This window comes from Leuciscus leuciscus (assembly GCF_965113295.1).
Source record: "Leuciscus leuciscus genome assembly, chromosome: 8".
NCBI lineage: Eukaryota > Metazoa > Chordata > Actinopteri > Cypriniformes > Leuciscidae > Leuciscus > Leuciscus leuciscus.
The window spans coordinates 11,365,807-11,391,464 of record NC_138732.1 but is presented as its reverse complement, the minus strand read 5'-3'; the positions used below and the strand labels follow the sequence as shown (position 1 = coordinate 11,391,464).

Here is a 25,658-nt window from a genome sequence, read left to right as displayed (position 1 = left end):
CGAGAGCTGTCTCACTTCTTCATAGGCTGCTTGGTAATTGCATCTGCCAGCCCAGAAAGTTAAAGACATCGTTAAAATAGTCCAAGTGGCTCAACCTTAAGTTTATCAAGCGACGAGAATACTTTTTGTATGCAAAAAAAAACAAAAATAACTTTATTCAACTATTCATTTTCTTCCGTGTGGGCCTCTGACGTGAGTTCACAAGAGCGCAGGGCATGCGTGAGAACTGAGAGGATGTCTTCGCTCGGTCTTAGAACATCACCACACCGGAAGCGCTACACTGTCTGTTTACAAGCTTCTCCCACCTCTCAGATTTCATTAAAAATATCTTAATTTGTGTTCCGAATATAAACGAAAGTCTTACGGGAACAACATGAGGGTGAGTGATTACTGACAGAATTTTCATTTTTGGGTGAACTAACCCTTTAACGCGGACACCCTGTGTGAATGCACCGTTATAGTAGAAAACTAAGTTGTACTTCTGATGAAACGAGGAATGGAAGAAAATTAATGGCAAGTGTATTTGTAACAAAAACGCTTGTTGAATTGCACTAATAAAAAAATAAAAAATGCATTGAATTAACCATGATTGCATTTTAATGCATTTTTTAGGGCTTGCATTTTCATGGGCTGAAATTCAACATGGTCGTATATTTAAGCATGTGGATATTTAAATTCAAAATATTTCACACACATTTTCATTATTAAAAATTATATAATCCATATTCACCTTTCAGACTTCATTTCCAAAAATATTTGGTCTCTATAACCTATTATATTCGACAGGGAATCTTCGATACATTTTATTTCACTACAAATTCGCTTTTACAAATTCAGTGGGTCAAATTCGACAGAAAATGTAACATTGCACATCCGGGAACTGCAGGGATAGCAGTAGAGTACTGATTCGTAATCTCCATCTGTTAGTCGGTCTCACCAGCAGGGGGTGCAAGCGGCTGTTGACGAAGACCAGAGCAATGGCTGAGAGAGTCATTCATTCACAAAATTAGATTTACAAAAATTGAGCAAGCGGCAAGTATATGATTATCAAGGCCAGTACATATGCGGAAAAGCCGATAAAGACACAAAAGCTGTGTTTACATTTAATTCAATGTCTTCACGGTTACTTTCCCTGTGTGCATGTAATCAGCTTTCTCTACCGTGAACGAGATTATAATGTTATTCCCCCGATGCTGATGTACAGATACAATTTTACATTTGAGGAATACTGAGGAATTACATCTCGGTTGCGATCATATTCAGCTCTTCATCAACAGCTTCAGCGATTATAATGTGACTGTGTTCGGCTGAAAGAAGAAAGTCATATAGGCCTAGACCTTGGATGGCTTGAGGGTGAGTAAATTATGGGATAATTTTCAGTGAATTATTCCATATGAAGCAAAAGACTTCAAACACAACCCAGAATAGCTCAGAAGACAACAACATACATTGTTCCCTTGTATTGGTGAGTAGTTTGGTGCATTAAGATTAATGTCGAAAGCCCCTGATCTTTTTGAAGATCTCATGTAATAGATGTCAAATAATATCGATTTTAATATAAATTATTTCACTTTATTTGCCCCAGCCTAGTGGTGGTGATGAAAAAGAGAAAATAAAGTTTTAAAGCCCTAATTATCTTTTCCGGCCAGTAGGTGGACTGTCAGTCGGCAGGTTTTAATAAACCGTTGTTGATTCAAGGTAATAAAGATGTTCAGTAAAATGGATAACATGTGCTTAATAACTGTGCACACTTTACTATGTGGGTTTTTGATGTATAGTTTTAAGGTCAAATGGAAAATTAAAAAATAAAATGCAATAAATGCAGGATATTGAAGTTATTGATTCAGGCTCCCCCAAGAAAACAATCCTGCAGGAATTGTGGAACTGCTTGTTCTCTATTTAAGGACTTTAAATTTATTTGTGTGTGTATCTGGTTCGGTCTGCTCAGGGCTTTTAATGGACTAGCTAGGTGGCCGTGAAATTGATTGTCCCGGTTTTAAACTGTGTAAACTCTGTGAACTTCTGATAATCCAAAAATACACAGAGTGGACATTATCCCTTTGTTCCTCCTGTGGCTTTGAAAGAGAAAGATAATTAAAATGACTGACAGATGTCTCAAATTAAAACACCAGGACTGCCTTTGCACCTCATAGAATGATATGTCCTATGGAAATCAAAGAGCTCCTACAATATCTGTTAAGAACCTGAATGCTGCTTAAACACGATTGGCTAGATAAAAATTATACTATATAATATATTTAGGCTACATTTTGTTCAAAAAGCAGCAGTCGTTAACATGCTATACATACATTTTCAGATGGACAAGAAACATTTCCTGATTAACAGAAAAAGTATTTTAAACACTGAATAGCTGCTGATATTTATTTATCTTTTGCAACAGTCTGTGTCGTGTTTAGTGTGATGCTCACATACTCTTTCCCACCTCATAGAAGAAAATTAAATTCTGGAATGTGATAACCCATATATATATATATATATATATATATATATATATATATATATATATAATAAAATAAATAAATAAATTGTTATTACTAGAAACAGTGATGATTAGTGAAGCACAGAATGTATGTAGGAGAAAGAATGTATGTTAGGCTATTAAAAATAGAGATATCACCATTGGAATGAGTGAATCACATCCTTATATCATACTTCTTGACACCCAGTACATTCTCCCACCTGTGAATCATTACCGACAGGTGAGTTTTGCACAAAGCAATATATAACAGCTTCATGACTGACAAACACTTTCTGATATAGTGAGATGAGGAAGCATTGCAATCGAACAGTGAAATGCCAGGAATGTTTATTATTATTATTACTTTATTTGTCATCTTTACATTCATAAAATGAAAGGTAGTCTCTTTGAAATACTTGTCAGAAAAACAGGACTTTCTCGAGGGAAACATGAAAATATCCTCTTCATTTGGTGGGTTGGCAACATCAGAAAACAATATTTGTAAATGATCACAGATGTAAATTATACACTTCCACATGTAAGAGAGGAGCACTAATGGTGTTTTATTAATAATTAGGCGACAGCTCTTTTAAACGTGTCCCCTATGCAAAGTCATCCAACATAAAACCCTTAAGTCCATGAACTGCTTAGAGGTCTTAATTATTATATCAATCAAATAGCATCTGGGTTACTCACTAAAACATGTCAGGTCATATTTCACTCCAATTTTTTTTTTTTTTTTTTACAATTAAAATCTGCATCATTAAATATAATACACTAAATACTATATTTTTGAACACTTTACTATTTAAATCAATTTTTTTTTTTATTATATTATAGTAATTACAATTAGATTATTATTATTGTGTATATATATATATATATATATATATATTTTTTTTTTTTTTTTGCTTTATGGTAATGAGAATTTGGGCAGAAAATGTGTTTAAATGGCACAGGGCAAAAATTCTTTAATGTCCTAAATATGGCTTTAATGGTATTTTCATAAAACAAAATATAATTTCTTATTTCTTTATTTCAATTTTTGGGTTGAAATATAGCCTGAAATATAACCTGAAATATAACCTCTTGACGTGAAATTCATCCCACTACATCTTTATGTATAACTCCCTGAATGAAGATGGCATTGTGCGTGCAGGCAGAAAGTTTCAGATTAAAATATTAAAATAAGGATGACCAAATATAATGCATGGGTTTCTATTTGTAAAGTGAGTTATTTCAATAAAATCTGTGAACTAGACCTTCTAATGATCCAAGAATAAAAACAAGGTAACAGATTTGATATTATCACTTTGTTCCTCCTGTGGCTTTGAAAGAGAAAGACAATTAAAATGACTGACAGATGTCTCTAATTAAAACACCAGGACTGCCTTTGCACCTCACAGTATAAGTAATGATATGTCCTATGGAAACCAAGGAGCTCCTACAACATCTTTGGCTAGATAAAAATAATTCTATACAATATATATTTACATTTTGTACAAAAAGCAGCAGTCATTTACATGCTACACACATTTTCAGATGGACAAGAAACACGTTTTAAACACTGAATTGCTGCACACCACATTGAAAAGACAAGATGTCAATCAATACAACAGACAGGGGCAAAAGTCGAATGTATAACACAGGCTGATGGTAAAACACTAAGTAAACACTTTTATTAATCAGCCATGTCTTTTAAGACCCTGCATGAGTCACTACTTGTAAACAAACTGATTGAGCCTTATCAATGGCTTATCAATACAATACAATCAGATGAATTGTGCTGTTATGTCCCTGTTGAAAAGATCCGCTTTGCTGGCATGTTGTATTTTGGATGCTGGTGTGCTGATGCTGTCATCATTTACTAACCTCCATGTTGTTACAAACTTATACGATGTTCTTGCTTTTCAGCTGTTTTTGCCTATACAATGAAAGTCAGTGGGGTCCAAAAGTTTCAGCGCTCCAATGGTTTTATCCAACATGCTACTTTTATATCCTTTTTTGAGCTTAAAACTTTTTTAATTTTCATACAATCCATTTTAATTTAGTTAAAATGTTAGCAATCAAGTTTTGTTGTCATTTTAATAGTAAAAAAAAAAAAAGTTTATATAGATTTGAATAAAAAAAAAACTTTAGATTAATTTTATTTCCGTTTTAGTTATTTTAGTACATCAAGATGAGCTAAATGATGATGATACATTTTGCATTGGAAACTATCTGAAATCAGCTTAATTTTTGTTGTATTTTATTCAGTTAACGTTTATCTTATTTCAAGTCAAGTCAAGTCATCTTCATTTATACAGCGCTTTTAACAATGTAGATTTAACAAAGCGGCTTTACATTGATAATAGGAAAATAAAGTAACAGAGATTGTTTTGGCTTTATAGCAGCTCTAGAATAAAGTTATTGTCCAGCTAAAGTTAGTTTTGATTGATTCACTTCCGTCTAACGATCATTAGTTATTAACTTAGGGGCTGCTAACACGCCACCGTTTTAACAGAAAACTCTTAAGTTCTTTCTGCGCAAACTTTCAAAAACGCGAACCCCTGAGAACGCTGATGGCGTGCACATGTGTATTACGAGTTCAGTCAATAGGTATGCGTACAAAACATTGTTACAAAATCAAGTAACAAATGTTTTTTTTTTTTTATAGGCTTAGTTTTAGTTTAGTTAACTATAAAAGCCCTGTTTTGGACCCAAATGGCATTCATTGTATGGACAAAAACACACACAAAATATTCTTTTGTGTTCTGCAGAAGAAAGAAAATCAAACGAGTTGGAATGACATGAGGCTGAGTAAATGATGTCAGAATTATAATTTTTGACTGAACAATCCCTTTGACCAGCAGTTCTCCCTTGATAAACCAGCTAGACCAGCACAAACCAGCATAAACCAGCAGGGGTGGCAAACATCTTGCTCTCTGTCTTCGTTTCTTTTTGTCATTAACACACACACACACACACACACACACACACACACACACACACACACACACACACACGCAGTGCATCATTATTATCCTTGCATGGAGACATCCACAAACATACAACATTTTTTTTTTTATAAATGTATGTGCTGTCGGATGCAGATGGCAGGACCATATCAGACCACCTCATGTCCCGTTCGGCCCCTCCACGTGAAGTAACTGGGTGGTCCCGGAGTTGTGTGACATTTCAGACGGGTGTGCCAGGTAGTCCGGAGAGCAAAGGGTTTGGCTGTTTTCCTGCAGAGGCCACATTTCCTGCCAGGTAAAGGAAGGTAGATGAGGCGGATGGCTGCTGAGCAGGGGTCTCCTCTGCCTGTAGTTGGACCACACCTGAAGCAGTGTCTCTTTAAAGGGCCGTGTGGTCAGCGTGTACAAGATGGGGTTCAGAGCGCTGTTGATCGGCAGAATGAAGATGACGACCCACGAGCTGATGGTTCCTGCAGAGGGTTCAATTCAGAAGAGTAATGGGGAGGAAAATTATGCATAGGGTGTTGAAATCTCATGTTTTTTTTTTTGCTGATTGCTTTTCTTTGAAAAATCCTTTTCAACAAGGCAGTCCACTTCTCAACTGGCTATGAATTATCTCTGGAACTATAATTCAAAGAGAGATGGGAACAAAAACTATAATATTCCATTGAAGTAATCATAGTGAAACACAGTGTCATTTGCCCAGCCATTGTTGAATATTATGTGAATGTTAAATGTATTTGAATATCGAACATACTTTGAAGGCAAAGTTCATCCAAACAAAAAATTTAAATAATCTGTCATTATTTACCCTCATGCAGTTCAAAATCTGTAGGATGTGTTCACACTTGTAGTTCGTGTAGACTCGGAAATTACTTGGCTTTTTCCCCGTTGTTGTTTAATTCACGGGGAAATATTTTTGTTAATATTTTTTTTATGTCGAGACATAGGAAAGAAAGACAATTTTCTGGAGAGATGGTCTTCATTCCGGCTTTTTTGGGTTGGGTTTTATATGCTGCTAACATTACCAGAGGAATGTCTGGTTTCTATTTAAAATGGAATGTACTGTAAAGCGAATCGTTAGTCAACATATGCATTGAAGCTTACACTGCACAGTGCACACACACACACCATGTCTCTGACTCTCCCACATGTTCATGCAATCTACAGTCATTCTCATGCACTTTAACTTCACAAGATAATACAACTGGGGCCGGTTGCACCAGCTGTGCTTAAGTTATAACTTAGCCTAGTTTTGACGTAAATGGACACTAAGTTACGACTTACGCACTTCTAAATATTTTTGAGTTGCACCATTAAACTTAGTTGAAGCGTAACTCTACGTATTTACGGCAGCCTCCGATCAGGAGTAACGGATGGAATAAAATATCAGACAGACTGAACTGCATCAATAAGCTCTTCTTTTACCTGACAGACTTCAATTCTTTAGACATATATGATTATGCTGACATTTACATTCGCTTACATTTTAAGAGAGAGAACATTATGTGAAAAGATGACTTTGTTAGCGGCTATCTTTAACACGAACCCGTCCTAAACAGAGTGCCACTGTGTGCAGCGGTCCATGTTGTGCATGTCAAATATCAGTCATAATCAATAAACGTAATTTCTTATGTTTTTTGAATTCATTATTCATTAAATGAATTCCTTATTCATTTAATTTCAAATACAGTTTCTGAATGTTATTTACCTATAAAAACACATATGCTATTCATGATCAAGTATCGTATTTAATGGAAACGTATTTTTCCCGTTAGTAACGTGAGGCAAAAGAATGAAGGATAAACTGAAATTCACAGCATTTCAACACAACATCTGCTCACGTATTTGAAGGCTGCTATTGGACAGGCTATCATCGAGGCTAAACGTCATATTATGCGACTATGCATTACTTTACAGAGAGCTTACGACCTACTAGCTACGTTCTGCCTTACAAACAAATGGTGCAACGGAATAAAGTTCAGAGTTAGTTACAAACTAGCTAGTAGTTACTAAGCCTCTAGTGTGGGCTTTACGTTCCAATTTAAGAAAGAACTTTCGAATGGCTGGTGCAACCCTACCCTGATTATGAACACTATTAAAGAATAATAATACTGAAAATTATATTAAATAATATTATTTTAGTCTTCATTCGGTTCGCTTGGTCCGGACCAAAGAAAAAGTCCTGGTCCACTTAGCGTTAAAATTGGCATTTTTAACACCGAACCTAAAGGCATTACCCTGGAAATCCAGAGTTCTCGCGAGAGCACAATTTGAATTTGCTCAGTGAGTTACTCTGACATTGAGTAATGATGCTCATTAACTATGCCCTTGTAGCCGAGCTGCACCAATCACATTGGTGTATCTGATATAGGCGGGCCAGAGGCGAGCTAAACATTGACGACAGCGCTGCGACGTCGAAGTCATTAGTAAACATTGCAAGATGGCTATGGATGAACACCAGTTGTTTGAAACGGCTTTGGCTGCTACAATGAATGAGTTAGAAATGGCTTTTTATCTAAAAGAGGAACAGAAGACGGCGCTCGAATCGTTCCTTTGCAAGAAGGGTGTTTTTGCTGTTTTGCCGACCGGATACGGCAAGAGTCTAATCTACCAGTTAGCTCCGCTGGTAGCTAAGCGTATGGGGCTCTGGATACGTCACCCCGTGTATTGTTGTGATTGGTCATAGTGTTATCCAGTTGCGTGCAGTGAGATTTTCAGATGCATGCTTGGTGCCGCCCCTCGAGTTGGGCGATTCTCAATGCCAGACCCTTAATCTTTCGGATTTGGGTCTGGATTTCCAGGCTATAAAGGCATAGGGATACATTCACAACATGATAGTGTTGCACGGTGTACCGATACTTCAAAAGTATCGCGATACTCGGAAATGAAAAACGTCACGATACCTAAATTTATCAGTATTGATACTTAATTATTTTTTTTGAAAAAACGCCTCCCTATGGACGTCTGTGTTTTTTTCCTGACGCACGCAGCAAAGAACCTGCCGCTGTCAGTGTCATGTGACAAAACACTACAGCGAGATGGCTGCATGTTCGAGCACAAGTGGTCCACGACTCGTAGAAAAAGATGACGCGAGGAGTGACATATGGAAGTACGTTGCCTACCTTGCTCTGTTGCACGGTGCACCGATACTTCAAAAGTAAATAGGAAATGAAAAACGTCACGATTCCTTAATTTATTAGTATCATACTTCTAAGAATGACCACGTTCCAGATTTGTAAGGCCGGAGACACACTGGCTGCGTGTCGTGTCCGTTTTTATTTCGGCTCCCATGTTAACTGCCTGCGTGACACACGCGTCTGGGCGCAGCTCGAGACGCGCGGAAAACGTGTGCATGCTAGAAATAGAACCGACGCCTATTTTTCACGCGACACGCAAGCCTGTTGGAAGCGTTTCCAGGCAAAATAGAATAGGAAAAGATGTTTCTGTCATTTTGACACGAATACATATTAATAAATGACATTTTGATGTTTGAAAGTTTTGACATAAATACAATATAAATGTAATTTAAAAAAATATTATCGATTTTCAAATATTGCACCTCTCAATACAGAACGAATTATTCTGTAGCCTATTGTTGTCTTTGCTGCTATATATTTATGTTTAACATGAAGTATAGGCCTTCCACAACTCTCTCCCCACATGTCAAATATATCACCAATGAGGCTTATCATATGTTACCAATATTAAACATTGTTTAATATAATCGCTGTTCATATTTTTATTCAAAGTTCAGAATCAAGATAAAGCTCTTATGTTTCTTATGATAAATGAGATAATGCTGCTAAATTTATCTTTTTTTTTTTTTTCTTGAATGTCATTGCTCTAATTTATTTTTTATATTTCATATTTCATATTTTGTTCAAATGTTTAATATATCTGCTGTTCATATGTTCATTTATTAGTGTGTTATATGATTAGAATGTTGTCCCGGTTTTAAAATAAAGCACAGCAGTGATATTTGAGAGTGTTTCTCCCTTTTCAGGAAAAGTATCGAAAAAGTATCGAAATCGCAATACTTGACTTGGTATCGGTATCGAAACAATAATTTTGGTATCGTGACAACACTACAACATGATTCATCGGCTTTTACGACATATAAATATAGAGTATGTGCGTATGTGCGTAGCCTTCATGGTATTTTGACCAGCTGAAAACTTGTGAAGAGCTTATAAAATCAAAATAAGAGTCAAGAGTCAAAACAGTCACACACACAAACGAAGATCTGCTGTGAGGAGATGCAGATCTGATGCCTGTACTGAACTATGATGGGCAACATCACGACTATGACGAGAAAAAACCGGTACGCTTGAGCATTCTGTCCTTTTTATGGTCGCATATTGTTTTTTTGTCTTTGGTCCGTGTTGCGTTCATATATAATTCGAAACGCACTACAATTGGTTTGGAAGTGGACAGAGACCCATCTTTTCAGCGGTCTCGGTCCACTTGTTCGGATGGCAGCATTCACACTTATTCAAATGAACCGCACTAACAGAGCATTAGCAACAGGGTTTGTTTTAATCAAACCAAACCTGCCAAGTGTGAACACTTCCTAAGACTTTCTTTCTTCAGTGGACCACAAAAGGTGAATATAAAAAATAAATAAATAAAAAGTCTTCTGAAGACATATGACGGCTTTCTACGGGGAACCGATATTCTGATATTCAAGTCATTCATGAAAGAAGTAGCCAGCAGCCATATCACCCTATAGCCCAAGACTGGTTGCCCACTGAAGCTAAGCAGGTTACTGAGCCTGGTTAGTGCCTGGATGGGAGACCTCCTGAGAAAACCAGGTTGCTGCTGGAAGAGGTATTAGTGTGGCCAGCAGGGGGTGCTCACCCTGTGGTCTGTGTGGGTCCTAACGCCCCAGTAAAGTGATGGGGACACTATACTGTAACAAGCACCGTCCTTCGGATGAGACGATAAACCGAGGCCCTGACTCTCTGTGGTCATTAAAAATCCCATCCTGGGCAAATTTGCTCATTGGTCTTTGTCCATCATGGCCTCCTAATCATACCCATATATATATATATACACACTAATTAGCTTCATCACTCTGTCTCCTCTCCATCCAATAAGATGGTGGGTGTTCTGGAACAATATGGCTGCTGTCGCATCATCCAGGTGGATGCTGCACATTGGTGGTGGTTGAGGAGATTCCCCCTTCTATGTAAAGCGCTTTGAGTGCAGAGAAAAGCGCTATATAAAAGTGGGGAAGATGTCCAATTTGTGAACAAATATGTTCACAAAACCTGTGCAAATGTTTTATTCATTCAGTTTTAGCAGGTATTCACTAAGGAGGATGAATCATCAATGAATGACAACTTTTTTTGGAGTTTCTCATGCAAATCTATAATATCACTTCAGATTGGAATATAGTCATATGAACTGTCAGCCCGATCTCATCCCAAGGCGTCATATACTGACGCTTTTGACATTTCGTCTACATCCAACGCACATGGCACCCTTTAGCGTCAATATGAGACGCAGATAGATATGGGCCAGAAGGCGCCTCCTAGCGGTCTAACACTAACCCTACCCCAGACCTAAACCTACCCATAACCGAACAAAGCTCTGTGCGTGTCATATTGACGCTAAAGGGTGCCATGTGCATTGGATGTAGACGAAATGTCAAAAGCGTCAGTATATGACGCCCTAGGATGAGAATGCGTTGGAACTGTTTATGACAGTTTTATGCTTTTGCATCATCTTTGAAGCCTCAAATCTCCAGCCATCGTTAATTGTGATTATATGCAAAATAAAATTATTCAAAATGTCCCTTTTTGTGTTCCATGGAAGAAAGAAATGCATACAGGTCTGTAACAACATGAGGGAGAGCACTGTACAGAGATTATGAAAGAATTTTTCTTTTTCCAGCCCTGGATTTTAATGTCAAGTAAAAGTTTTGCATGTCCTTTCTGTTACTTGCACATGTTTGGACCCCTTTAACCTTTTCAATACTTATAGACACTGATGTTAAATGAAAGAGCATGATGAATACAAAAAGTTTCTGCTTTGGCTCAATTTCAGAAAATCGATAGCCCTGAAGACTTTAAATGGCCTCGTGAGGCACTTACCGGGGATTTCGACCTCCATTAGTGAAAGAATCTTGAGGATGAAAATGGGAATCCAGCACAGCGAATCGGTGATGACAATGGAGAAGAAGCGTTTGGCAATGGTCAGCTCTTTCTTAATGTGGTTGGTGTATTTGGTCGTCTGTGTTCCTGTTCTCTGGATATTGTAAAACATGCTTCCATAAGAGAGAACGATGATGAGAAAAGCCACCAGATTGAGACCTATTTGGAAACAGGATATGTTTTTGACATGACGTATAACAGTGAAAATTGTTCATCAATGTGAAGGATGACCTCAATACAAAACATAAGCACCACAACAATACACTTTAAACACCAATCAGGTCAAAAAAGATTAAGTTATTGTTAAAATGAATGGACCTGCTGGTCCCCACCACATTTCTTCAATGCTCTCTCAATAACGTCTGTTCCCTACTGTCCTTTCTTCCAATCTAAATTTAGACCTTTCAATATGACCTCTATCATACAAACAAATTAAGCACTCACAGAGAGAACAATTTCCCAACCAGGAACAAAAGAGTCCAACAACTCTGACTGCTGTTAAAACAGGAAAGCTAGTAAAAAAAGAAGTAAATGTTTGAAGGGGGAATCATTGTGCCTCAATGTCTTAGTTTTAAATCTTAAAAACCTTTAACAGAGTGCAACATCCAACCGCTTTTTCACAAGTCTTGGTTCCAGACATGTTTTCCCATTGATTTTCTCCATAAGGATTTCAAACATTCACCAATAAAGAAAAAAGCCACAAGCCAAAACGTACATAAACCAAACCAACCAGCTCTGAGATTAATAACAATCAGGAAAAAGGGCAAAATACTTTTTGATGTCATTTTCTCCAACTGCCAGCACTGTCTTTCTCCAACTGTAAATTATGTATTCAAATAAAATAAATATAAAACATTGATTTAAATTTTTTATTGATTTTAAATACGAATATTTTGAAATAAATAAATAAATCAAAGCAACATATTAGAAGGATTTCTGAAGGATTATGTGACACTGAAGACTGGGGTAATGGCTGCTGAAATAAATTAGGCCTACATTTTAAAATATATTAAAGGTAGGGTAGGCAATTTTTTTTTATATACTCGTTGAAACTCTCTTCACATCCTGATAGCAATCAATAATAGAAGTGGTCCGAATGCAATGATACAATGTCCTTCTTTCCTGTCAACATGTATTTCCATACCTCTGTAAGTTGTTTACGTTCATTATTATTGTAATGTTATTTACTTTGAGAGGTAATTTAACGGTGTCTCTCATGACGCTTTGTAGACTCTGCTGTGTGTGTTCATATGTTTTGAAGGAGGCGTGGGTTTGGAGACGTTTTGAAGGGAGGGTGGGATCTCTCCGCGGTTGCCTACCCTACCTTTAAAATAGAAAACATTTCTTTTAAATTTAATAATATTGCAAAATATTAGTGTTTATTAATTCTTTATCAAATTAATAAATATCCTGAAATATGTACACATACAGATTTTTTTAAGTTGAATTTTTTTATTTTCTGTTGATTAATAACCTCAGAGCTCATGGTAGGTCTATCTTAAAAGATAAATACAGAATCATTAAAAATCAATTATTCTGTGGAGAAAATGCCTGAGATTTTTACTGTCAGAACCTGACCGTTGTCCAAAAGAACATTTCAACAAAATTAAGGGACTCTCACGTACCCAGAAAGATCACAATGGAGTAGATTTGGGCTCCGAGAGTCTCTGGCTGCTCAGAGTGCAGAGGGAAACAAACGCCATTGGTTCCATAGAAGTTTTTAAAAACCCCTTTAAAGACCAGTGGCAGGAAAGCAATAACAAAGCCCAAGATCCAGATGACCACCAAAATGGTAACAGTGCGTCTGCGGCCAGGGGTCAGATACCGGAATGGGTAGACAATGCAGATGTATTTCTCCAGGGTGAGGTATGTGAGGAGCAGCACTGACACCTCTGTTGACAGCATGGCTAGAGATCCAATCACCTGACAGGGTACACTATCCATCCAGGCCTGAGCGTGACGGTTATACTCGCCTCGGAACTTTAGGTCATAGGCGCCAATCATGAAGAGGTAGACACCCATCAGTCCATCTGCACCTGTGTAGCAGAGAACAGAGAATGAACTTGTAAGCTAGACAAATACGGATGAGGTTAACACATAATTTTTAATGAGTTACTTATGTATTTTACATTTTTGGAGAAACATGTTTGTGTGTGTGTTTCTCCAACTACCTGCACTGTAAAAACTAAACCAACATTTTGACAAAACAAAACCGTTTTCTTTTTAGCAGCACAGGTTGCATCAACCAAGAACAATGTATAATAAAAAATTGATGAAATCCGACAGCAGCCTGAACATCAAGAAGCATTTATTACCAGTCTGCCACTTTCCACATCTGACCCCCCCCCCTCCCCTCCCCTCCCCTCCCCTCCCCTCCCCTCCCCTCCAGCTGCCCTAAAATTGAGAACATTTCTCACCCATAGACATTTAACAGAAAAACTTTACCTATGACTATCACACTGTTATAGTCACAGGAAACAATATTGAGCGATTCAGGCACGATCAGCTATGGGGTGACAAACAGTAAAGAAGTAGCAAATTGTGTGTAATCTCAGCAAGACCAGACCATGCCTAAAGCAGATGATGGGGCAATTATGATGTCCAAAGAGCAATTTACACATCCAGCTCAGTGGGGTGAGTTCTATTGAAGTTTCCCAAGAAAATGCATTAATGTTACCGAATTACTGTAATAGCAACAAACTGTGCAAATGTGCTCTAAAGGACAAAAGATCAGACCGCATGCTGTGGTATTTGTATTATTTTCCTATTAGTTTTGAAAGAAGTTCACATTTTCAATTCAATTCACATTTATTTGTATAGCGCTTTCACAAACATATTGTTTCAAAGCAGCTTTACAGGTAAAAAAAGTGAATACTTTTATTCAGCAAAGATCCATTAATTTGATCAAAACTGACAGTAAAGGTAGCTCAAATGGCTGAAAAATGTAATACTGCCCATAATAGAATGGTGTCAGAACACACAGTGCATCACAGTTTGCCATGTATGGGCTGCGTAGCCGCAGACTGGTCAAAGTGCCCATGATGACCCCTGTCCAATGGTCGAAAGCGCCTATAATGTGTAAGAATGGTGATGCCTTGGCCTCCAAATTCCCCAGATCTCAATCCGATTGAGCATCTATGGTATGTGTTGAACCAACAAATCCGATCCATGGAGGCCCCACCTCACAACTTGTAGGACTCTTCCACTAAATGATGTTTTATTAACAAGGTTCGGGAGGAACACGTTCTAATGATCAAGCAATCAAGTCATTCTAACCAGCTGTCATCAATCAGTAATCAACAGGTCCACTCAATCAGCATGAGTTAAACCTATAAATATACGCAGTCGACTCACCCATATTCCTCGACAGTTTTCAGCATCCCTCCACCACCCCATCTCCTCACACTTGCATGGTTATCTTCCTAACCAGAGACGGGGGGAGTACTCTGGGTTCGGGCCCAATTTCCGAGCTCGGAGCCCTCCCCTCGGACAGCACGCCAAATACGCATAACCATTTACTCTCTGATCATTCGTAAGTGTGAACTCGTGAATGCAATGGTGCTAGAATCCCACAGGATGCCTTCAGAGGTCCCGTGGCCTGTTTTGGCAGCACAAGGGAGACCTACACGATATTAGTCAGGTAGTTTTTAAGATTGTGGCTGATCAGTGTATGTTAGTAGGTGAATGTAAAAAAGGAATGAATTATAAATGTAAAAAAAACCCTGTAAATGTTGCTACATCTACGTGTTGTCATCTACACTTCAAAGTGAACACTCTGAACAATTGATTTCCATGTATTTTGAATTAGGCTACACACTCATCTGAATTGCCCATGGCAGCTCTCTCTGGAGCATACAGATGCCCAGTGCACAACTTTGATATCCTCTTATTTAGCCCATATCAAAGGACAGAAATTAAATCCCTGCTTTTCTTTTCATGGCTCGCTATTTCCTATGGGAGAAGGCTATAGTGTGCGCAGTATGAATTAGGAAAGTTTTAATGAAACAGCATTTGACTCACAATTCTGACTTTATTTCTCACAATTTTGAGTTTATTATTACTTTTATTACTTGTTTATGACAATTTTATTAACTTGTAAGAAAAATTCGCAATTTCCTTTTTTATTTTTTATTCCGAGGTGGAAACAAGCTTCCGTAGTATTTAGATTTTTTTTTTAAACACCAAAAAAGAAAGTTGCATGAGACTAATTATGTGTGAAATTGCTTTTGCTAGGAGATGATGAGCAGTGCACTGCGACCTTAAACTCCTTGTAAAGTGCCAAATCTATTCAGACAAAGTGGACTTAAGATTACACTTTAAAATGACACTGCATGATATTTTAGATAAAATCTTACAGCATAAAGAGATGATGCACATGGCGTGGAGCTTGTTCTCCGAGCGAATGTAGGATCGCATGCAGATCACAAAGATGTTGCCGAAGCATGTCGTTGCCGAGACAACCCAGACAAAGACACGCAGCACAATGTTTGCCAAAAGGTCCTCGAAAGATGAAATGCCATCAGTGTTGGGCTTGCAGCTGCGGACGTGAGGCGCATAGCCACAGTACTGAAACTTTTTAAAGTAGCTGAAAAGAAAGAAGCACAAATGACAAACATAATCAGATCATCATTTCGGTCCTGTCACGACATGGCTACGAATATTGATTCATTTATGCTCAAATATTGTCAAGTCTGAATCCATCCATCCATCGAATTTGAGAGATAAAAGATCGTTTTAACAGTAAAAGAAAATCTATCTATCTATCTATCTATCTATCTATCTATCTATCTATCTATCTATCTATCTATCTATCTATCTATCTATCTATCTATCTATCTATCTATCTATCTATCTGTCTGTCTGTCTGTCTGTCTGTCTGTCTGTCTGTCTATCAAGCGTTTTGCTGTCAACCAGCCTGTCCTTGCTGAGAAAGGTTTTTATAAAGGGGAAGACAAAAGACGAGAGAAGAGAGTCACACTGAACAGAACTGATATAGAAACAAAAAGCAAGTCTGGAGTTGAATTTCACAGCCAACTAAAAAAGCACGAGAGGAAGCATCATAAATTACTTGCAAAATTCATAGAGTGTTCTCATTTTTCACAGTGTAATTTATATACTGCAAGATGTGCAAGGCAGAAAGACACTTTGAAGACACTGGGTCTTCAAGTAGCTGAAAAGATTGACAAGGGAATTGCAAACACTCCAATATATATTCCAAACACCCTAGTATATTTTTTTTCCACATTTCCAGGCGATACATCGTAATCACTCCCAATTACTACAGCAGGCCATGGGAGAAAATGATTACCATGAATAATTCATAGAATACAAAATATTAGAGTCAATTTCTGGGATGAGAACTAAAGAGTTTGTCTTTATCTTTTTTTAATGAGGATATTCCAGACATTACAAAACATCTGCATTCGATCTCCACAATCTGCCATCGTTTGTTTAATGTTTTAAAGTACGAATAATTATAGAGATGTTCAGTTGTCAGGCATTTCAATCAGAATATCCTGAACATCAATCTCAACGCTTTATTTAAACATTAAAAACCAAATCATTCTCAATGATAACTTCAGAAAATAGAGATTTCAATCAAGTTTCAGAAACTGAGCAAGCAGAATCTAAAGCATTTTGATATTAAAACTTTCAAAAAGCAGCACTCACATGTGAGTCAGGTTCTTGAGAGGTTCAAACATCCTTCTGTGGATGTTCCCAATTTCGATTCCCTCAATGCTCCTGTGACACAAAAAGCTTTCTCTCAGGGTTCATTCTTTAGAAAACCACCATCATTTGCATTTCAGTATTCACACCTTTTCCTACAACTATGCAGTTTTGTGCCCAAGATGCTATCTGGAAGCCTTTGAAGCATGACCTAAAAGCAGATCGTTTTTGTGCTGTTGAGTAGAGACGAAGGCAATGTTCACTGTGTGAAGTTTGGGTAAGACCATTGTACTGTGCTGAAAGGGGCCCGCAAACAGCACATTATTATAATTGCAAGGTTTTCCTGTGGTGTCTCATGTGACTGTGCCTTTTTTTAAGAGGTATAAAAGGGGGAGAGGGCTTGTGTGTGTCTTAGTTTAGTCAATATTCACTGTGGAAAGTTACAAAATGGATAACATCACTTGCAGCATCTTTAAAACATACTTCAGACTTCCTCTATTTCAGCTTAAAAACCTTACAGTTCATCATTATAGAAAAATATAAGAAGACTTACAGTGACTTTAACTTATGCAGCTTGTCAAAGTGGTCCACTTGCAGGTCCATGATAGGGTTATATGAAATATTCCTACAGACAAATAAAAGGCAAGAGTCAACTGAAAAATCCCAAAATATAATATAAAATATCGTGCAAAAGCCAATTCACACTGCATTGACTGACGGCAACAGAAATTTCATCAGGTTTTGACGGATCAGCGTGTTACCCCTGTCTGTGTCTTTTGGTGTTGGTCGGTTCTCGTTTTTGCCGATTGAACATGTTGAATATGTGTTTGTTGGGTCTTGGAATGTCTGAGAAGTGATGTCGGTAATCTGGTGACTGTCGGCATTGGCCGGTGTCAGTGGAGTGTGAATTGGCCTTAAAACAATCATTTTTGGGGGAGTCGACAACTCTGGTTAAATTAATGGTGCATCTTCGTGTTTGATGATAAACTGTCAAATTTCTTGAATACAGCCAAACAACACAAACACTACCCAAAATATGATTTGTTACTGTATTATTGTATTTATTTTAAAAAAGAAAGAAAAAAAAACATATATTAACATTCAAAAGTTTGGGGTCAGTAAGATTTTCTAATGCTTTTGAAAGCACCTTGTATGCTCTTAAAGCACCTCTTTTGTCTCTTATGCTCACCAAGGCTGCATTTATTTGATCAAAAATACAGTAAAAACAGTAATATTTTGAAATATTATTACAATTATTTGTGAAATATATTTTCTATTTTAATATAGTTTAAAATGTCATTTATTCCTGTGACGCCATCATTACTCCCGTCTTTAGTGTCACATGATCCTTCAGAAATTCTTCTGATATGCTGATTTGCTGCATGACTTAGTTTTCATAAATGGTTAATAGATGATCCTATAAAATGTTAATATAATCCTAAAAAAAAAAGAAAGATACATGCTATTCCATTAGTCTTTAACTGGGAAACGTGTGGACATCAAATGGAACTGGGGCACTTTATATTGGAATAAAGAAAATTTAAATAAAAAAAAACAGTTTTGCTTCCTCTTTGCAGAAGCTCATCACAAGCCCCTGCCGTACAGCCATTAGAACCAGTTTGGGGTTTGCAATGTGCATCTTAATGGAAGACTCACAGCTGAAGCAGGTCTCCAAGATTGACAAAAAGATCAGGGGGGATTGCTTTGATTCTGTTATTGGACAAATCCCTGTGGAGAGAGAAAATATTAGTGCCTTCTGCATTCAAATAGGCATCTGTTTAGAATTGATGAGCAAGATGTGGTATTTGTATTATTTTCCTATTAGTTTTGAAAGAAGTTCACATTTTCAATTCAATTCACATTTATTTGTATAGCGCTTTCACAAACATATTGTTTCAAAGCAGCTTTACAGGTAAAAAAAGTGAATACTTTTATTCAGCAAAGATCCATTAATTTGATCAAAACTGACAGTAAAGGTAGCTCAAATGGCTGAAAAATGTAATACTGCCCATAATAGAATGGTGTCAGAACACACAGTGCATCACAGTTTGCCATGTATGGGCTACTATTTGAGGACTGATGTCACATATAACTAGTCGAGCTGGATGGGAGTAGGACCAACCCGGACTTTAAAATTGATAAGGAAATCCATTTTTGCTTAGCTTCTCAAAAATAGCACAGAAATGGGTCACGAGTAAACTCCAGAGAACACTTTGTGGTGATTATTTTGGCAAATATTTATGATGGAATGGAATGCCTGAGAACTTACAGCTCGCCCAGTTTACGAAGCAGAGAGAAAGCCTGCACGTGGATGTAACTAATGCAGTTCCGCTGGAGGACCCTGCAAAAAAACAAAAACAAAAAAAACATTTATCTCGGTGGACAGAAACATGACAACCCTTTCAGAGGAATGGAGTGTGCAAGAAATACAAAAGAGTACACAACAGTGTCAATGGTGATGAGTGCAAAAACAAAAATCAATTTAGAAGGTAAATGGGATCTGACCTTTAATCAACAGAGTCACTCATGCATATAATCAGTGAAATTATAATCGGGAAATATTGCATAATATTCATTACTGAAGTCCACACACATCACTATTCTGCTTAATAGTTTTCTCTCATAAGTTGAAACTAAGTTTCAAAATGAACAAAGGCAGATAAATATGTTGCTCTGATTTCTGCAGAATAGTGATTAAAAATTGAAAAGCAAGAACCAGGGAGATGAAAATGCTTTGCCTAAAAATATATTTTGACCTAATTTTTGGTGTTTTTGGCAAGAAGGACCTCAAACTATGCATATTAAGAGTGGGGTACAACAGGGCTATAAGTCACCCTATAAATATGATTATGTGAAAATATAATTATATTTTATGATTTACTTTGTATTATGATAAACTGTATGCCATTTAAAAAAAAAAAACTTTTCTGCTCAATGGCCATATTTATAACCATCAGTGGGAAAATAAATAAACAGAAGAAAATAAAAACAAGAAAAAATGTTGACCATTGTATTTGATCCATACCAGGTCTTAGAAATATTTTTTTTTACCGATCTCAAGATAGCACAGACCCAACCAAATCTAACATTCACAAACATTTACATAAATTTAATCCACAATCATCTCCATATACTGAATAGCACAATTATATGAAAATGGATTGAGGATGAAATATATGAGAATGTGGTAACACTTTATAATAACTGCACGCTATTAATCATTAGTTAAGCATTAGTAAACAGTTAATTCATCATTTATAAAGCATTAATATACATTAATAAGCAGTTTATAAATACAGTTATAAATGCTGTATTCTTGATTTATAAGCATGTCTATAATGTGTTTAATAATTGTATTTTCTTAATTTATTAATGATCACTTTATCATTTTTAAATGAAGTATTGCATTATTTACAAACCGGTTATTTAGGAGTTGTCAGTGGCTAATAAGATCACTTAGAAAGTGTAAGTAAATGTAGTAGATTCAGGTAGTTATAAAGCATTTAGTAGTGGTCAGTTAACTATGTTTGTGAGCTAATCTAAAGTGAGGACTAGTTATGCTTTGTAAAGCATTTATAAAGGAGATTTAAAGACTCAGTTTTCTTCTAAACAGAAAAAGTAAACAAATACAACACAGCGATACAGAACATAAAAATATTAACAGCCTTTAAATCTTCTTTATAAACGCTTTACAAAGCATAACTAGTCCTCACTTTAGATTAGCTCACAAACATAGTGAACTGACCACTACTAAATGCTTTATAACTACCCGAATTAACCCTGAATTACAGTAGAAATACATGTTAATAAACCATTTATTAACACACTAAGTAACTATTACTATATGTCTGAATAATAATATGTATTTAAACAGTTTATTAATAATTTACTTACACTTTCTAAGTGATCTTATGAACCACTGACAACTCCTAAATAACCGGTTTGTAAATAATGAAATACTTCATTTAGAAATGATAAATTGATCATTAATTAAGTATGAAAACACAATTATTAAACACATTATAGATATGCTTATAAATTAAGAATACTGCATTTATAACTGTATTTATAAACTGCTTGTTAATGTCTATTAATGCTTTATAAATGATGAATTAACTGTTTACTAATGCTTAACTAATGATTAATAGCGTGCAGTTATTATAAAGTGTTACCGAGAATGTTTGTGAATGTTAGATTTGGTTGGGTCAGTGCCAATACTTTCTCCTGCTGATCATAAACAAGATGAGCAGAAATTTTTTATCAAGCACTTTGGCAAATTGTGTACTACTAAAAATTTTAAAGAAATGATTATTATTATTTTAGTATTTCATAACTGTAACAAGGTTAGTTGTTATTGGAAGAAGAAGGCGGGAACCGGCGAACATTCAACAGTTTAATAATTATAAAATAAACCAACAACAAAACGAAAGTAAAGGCGGCAGCCCCTCACGGACGACTGCCGCCACATATAAACAAAACATAACATAAAAGTCCAGGCCTGGTCCTCTCTCGTCCTTCACTGTCGTCGCTCCTCCTTTTATGCTTCCGCTCCTCCGTGAGATACAAGACCGATGTGTCCTGTATTTTATGGTATTTTATTTAGTAATTTTATTAGATTTTTTTTTCGGTTTCTAATTTTTGGGGGGAGAAAATTTGATTAAAAGGACTTTTGACCCCAGTGGGACTTGATTACCTGTTGAACCCTACTTTTTAAAGGCTTAGTTCACCCAAAAAATGAAAAGTATGTCATTAATCTCACCCTCATATTGTTTCAAACCCATGCCAGCAGCCATATCACCCTGTAGCCCAAGACTGGTTGCCCACTGAAGCTAAGCAGGGCTGAGCCTGGTTAGTACCTGGATGGGAGACCTCCTGAGAAAACCAGGTTGCTGCTGGAAGAGGTGTTAGTGAGGCCAGCAGGGGGTGCTCACCCTGTGGTCTGTGTGGGTCCTAATGCCCCAGTATAGTGACGGGGACACTATACTGCCAAAAGAGCACCGTCCTTCGGATGAGACGTTAAACCGAGGTCCTGACTCTCTGTGGTCATTAAAAATCCCAGGATGTCCTTCGAAAAAGAGTAGGGGTGTAACCCCGGCATCCTGGCCAAATTTGCCCCTTGGCCTCCTAATCATCCCCATATACTGATTGGCTTCATCACTGTCTCCTCTCCACCAGTAAGCTGGTGTGTGGTGGGCGTTCTGGCGCAATATGGCTGCCGTCGCATCATCCAAGTGGATGCTGCACATTGGTGGTGGTTGAGGAGATTCCCCCATCTATGTAAAGCGCTTTGAGGTCTCAGAAAAAGCGCTATATAAATGTAACAAATTATTATTATTATTATAAGACTTTCGTTCATCTTCGGAACAAAAATGAAGATCTTTTTGATGAAATCTGAGATCTTTCTGTCCCTTCATTGAGAGGTATGCAATTACACTTTGACTCTTTGGGCCCTATTTTAACGATCTGAAACGCAAGTATCAAACGCGAAACACAAGTAACTTTGTGGGCGCAAATCTAAAATGGGTTGGTCTGAAGTAGCTACATTACTCATGGGTGTGGTTTGGGCGTAACGTGAAATAAACCAATCAGAGCGTCACCTCACATTCCCTTTAAAAGCAGGCGCGCTTGTTCCATGGCAGATTGCTATTATAACGGTGGATTTAAAGGGTTAGTTCACCCAAAAATGAAAATTCTGTCAGTAATTACTCACCCTCATGTTGTTCCAATCATGTAAGACTTTCGTTCATCTTCGGATCACAAATTAAGATATTTTTGATTAAATCTGAGAGCTATCTCACTCCTCCATAGGCTTCCAGAGGGACCGAAACTCGCCGGCCCAGAAAGTCAGTGAAGAAAATGTTGAAATAGTCCAAGTGACTACAGTGGCTCTACATTAAGTTTATCGTGCGACGACAATACTTTTTGTGCGAAAAAACAACAAAAATAACGACTTTATTCAACTATTAGTGTTCTTCAATGTGGGCCTCTGACGAGAGTTCACGGGAGCGCCACGACGCATGCGCGAGAACTGAGATTACGGCGTTCTTCTTCTACTACTACTTGTTACTGGCTGCTCACTCCTTAGGAGTATTATCGCCATCTACTGTACAAGATGACGTCCCGACATTGCCGGGAGCGCAAAACGGTCTGTTTACAAGCAGATGAAGACGCGCGCTGTATGTAAAACTGTATTCGTAAATATGTCCGCAGATTTCGATGTAGATGAAGATTTGATTTTTTTTAACCAACCATACTTATTTGAACCAGAATACACAGACATTGAACTACAAGAGATGGAAGATGCTGCAACACAACCGCAGTCTGCTTCTGAAAGACAGAGAGCATTGGACAGCTGATGGTGCCAAAAAAAAAAAAAAAAAAAAAAAAAAGGGGTCGGTTGGTCGGTCTATATTTAGCCTATATTCTTTCGCAAGTTAACGCAAGTTTACAACCGGCAAGTCGTTTTTTTATCAACTTAAAAACCAAAGGGGACTTTTTTAGTCCAAAAGGGTAAAAAAATTATTAATTGGGTCGGTCCTAAATTGACAGGGTCGGTCGGGTTATGGCAAACAAGACTTTAAGGATGGCCTGAACAGGAGAGCGTGTGCTGCATCGATTGGGACATACAGTTACATACATTACGAATACAGTTTTACAAAAGCAAAATAATATAATATTTGATGATTGATCGAAAATCGTATCTCTCCCCCCACATGCTCACCTGCAAGACGCTCCGACATTAAATTTCTCTGTAGGCTACTGTAGGCTTTTTGTAGAAAGCCTTTCTTTAAAGTGAATTTCGTTTTGTATTAATTGTAGCATGCAGGCAATATAATCAGGACATGGAGGCGCCCGCGCGCTCGTCTCTTAAATGAACCAAAACTCTACATTGAATCTTTAAAAAAAAAGAAGAAAGAATATAGGCTATATATAGACCGACCAACCGCCCCCTTTTTTTTTTTCTTTTTTTTGGGCTGTTACGGCAAACCAAAATATTTTTAAGGATGGCCTCAGTAGGCATCGCTTGGCACTGATTACATTTACACCATCAGCTGTCCAATGCTCTCTGTCTTTCAGAAGCAGACTGCGGTTGTGTTGCAGCATCTTCCATCTCTTGTAGTTCAATGTCTGTGTATTCTGGTTCGAATAAGTATGGTTGGTTAAAAAAAAATCAAATCTTCATCTACATCAAAATCTGCGGACATATTTACGAATACAGTTTTACATACAGCGCGCGTCTTCATCTGCTTGTAAACAGACCGTTTTGCGCTCCCGGCAATGTCCTAAGGAGTGAGCAGCCAGTAACAAGTAGTAGTAGAAGAAGAACGCCATAATCTCAGTTCTCGCGCATGCGTCGTGGCGCTCCCGTGAACTCTCGTCAGAGGCCCACATTGAAGAACACTAATAGTTGAATAAAGTCGTTATTTTTGTTGTTTTTTCGCACAAAAAGTATTGTCGTCGCATGATAAACTTAATGTAGAGCCACTGTAGTCACTTGGACTATTTCAACATTTTCTTCACTGACTTTCTGGGCCGGCGAGTTTCGGTCCCTCTGGAAGCCTATGGAGGAGTGAGATAGCTCTCAGATTTAATAAAAAATATCTTAATTTGTGATCCGAAGATGAACGAAAGTCTTACATGATTGGAACAACATGAGGGTGAGTAATTACTGACAGAATTTTCATTTTTGGGTGAACTAACCCTTTAAAGGCGTATAATAATTTGGGTAAATGTGTAAGCTAGATTTATGCCTATTTTTTCACATCTTCATGGACACCACAATGATTTCCCTCGTGTGGAATATTTTTCCTTGTAATTATGTATGGTTTGCAAAAATGGCAACTGCTGCGTCTGTGTAGATGAGAGAAGCAAAGTGTATGCACGTTGTGCACATGCTACATTATGGCCAAGCATGCAACCCTTAAAATAGCATCTGAATAACGCGTCATTGACTTTAGACTAGGTTTTTCCTGGTCTGTGGCGGAATTGTTTTCTGGAACTGCAAAATAGCACCAGGGAACATTTGCGCCGGAACACGCCTCCTCTTTTCGCTGAACCGCCCCCGGGAGCGCAAGTTAATTCCCTGCAAAATAAGAATGATAAATGCATCAGTGTACAAAATCAATTGCGCTGGGTGCAACATAGGTCCCTTTAAAAAGTTCATAAAGAGATTGTAAAACTAATCCATTTGAATTGAGCGGTTTAGTCCAAATTATTTTGAAGAGACTCGATCGCTTTATATGATAAACAGATTTAATTTAGGCTTTTATTTACATATAAACGGACACATCAGTTGTGGTGAACGGAAGCTCAAGAATGTTTGCTTGACGTGCTAGAACCAATGAGGTTCATTCTCGTGTTACGCAGCACGTTTGAGCTTCTGCAAGAGGTTTGTTC

The 25,658-nt window shown here is 37.3% G+C and overlaps 1 protein-coding gene across 1 annotated transcript in view; it reads right to left on the bottom strand.

Annotated features, from left to right (window-relative positions):
- Nucleotides 1-3,415: 3,415 nt before the first annotated feature.
- Nucleotides 3,416-25,658, bottom strand: part of rxfp1 (relaxin family peptide receptor 1) — a 78,483-nt gene continuing 56,240 nt past the window's right edge. The window contains exons 11-18 of the mRNA XM_082177860.1: nt 19,531-19,602; nt 18,918-18,989; nt 17,815-17,886; nt 17,265-17,336; nt 15,950-16,179; nt 13,220-13,630; nt 11,535-11,753; nt 3,416-5,906 (exon numbers count right to left, since the gene is read on the bottom strand). Coding sequence (XP_082033986.1) covers nt 5,596-5,906; nt 11,535-11,753; nt 13,220-13,630; nt 15,950-16,179; nt 17,265-17,336; nt 17,815-17,886; nt 18,918-18,989; nt 19,531-19,602 — 1,459 coding nt within the window. The 3' untranslated portion in view covers nt 3,416-5,595. The remainder of the gene's footprint in view (nt 5,907-11,534; nt 11,754-13,219; nt 13,631-15,949; nt 16,180-17,264; nt 17,337-17,814; nt 17,887-18,917; nt 18,990-19,530; nt 19,603-25,658) is intronic.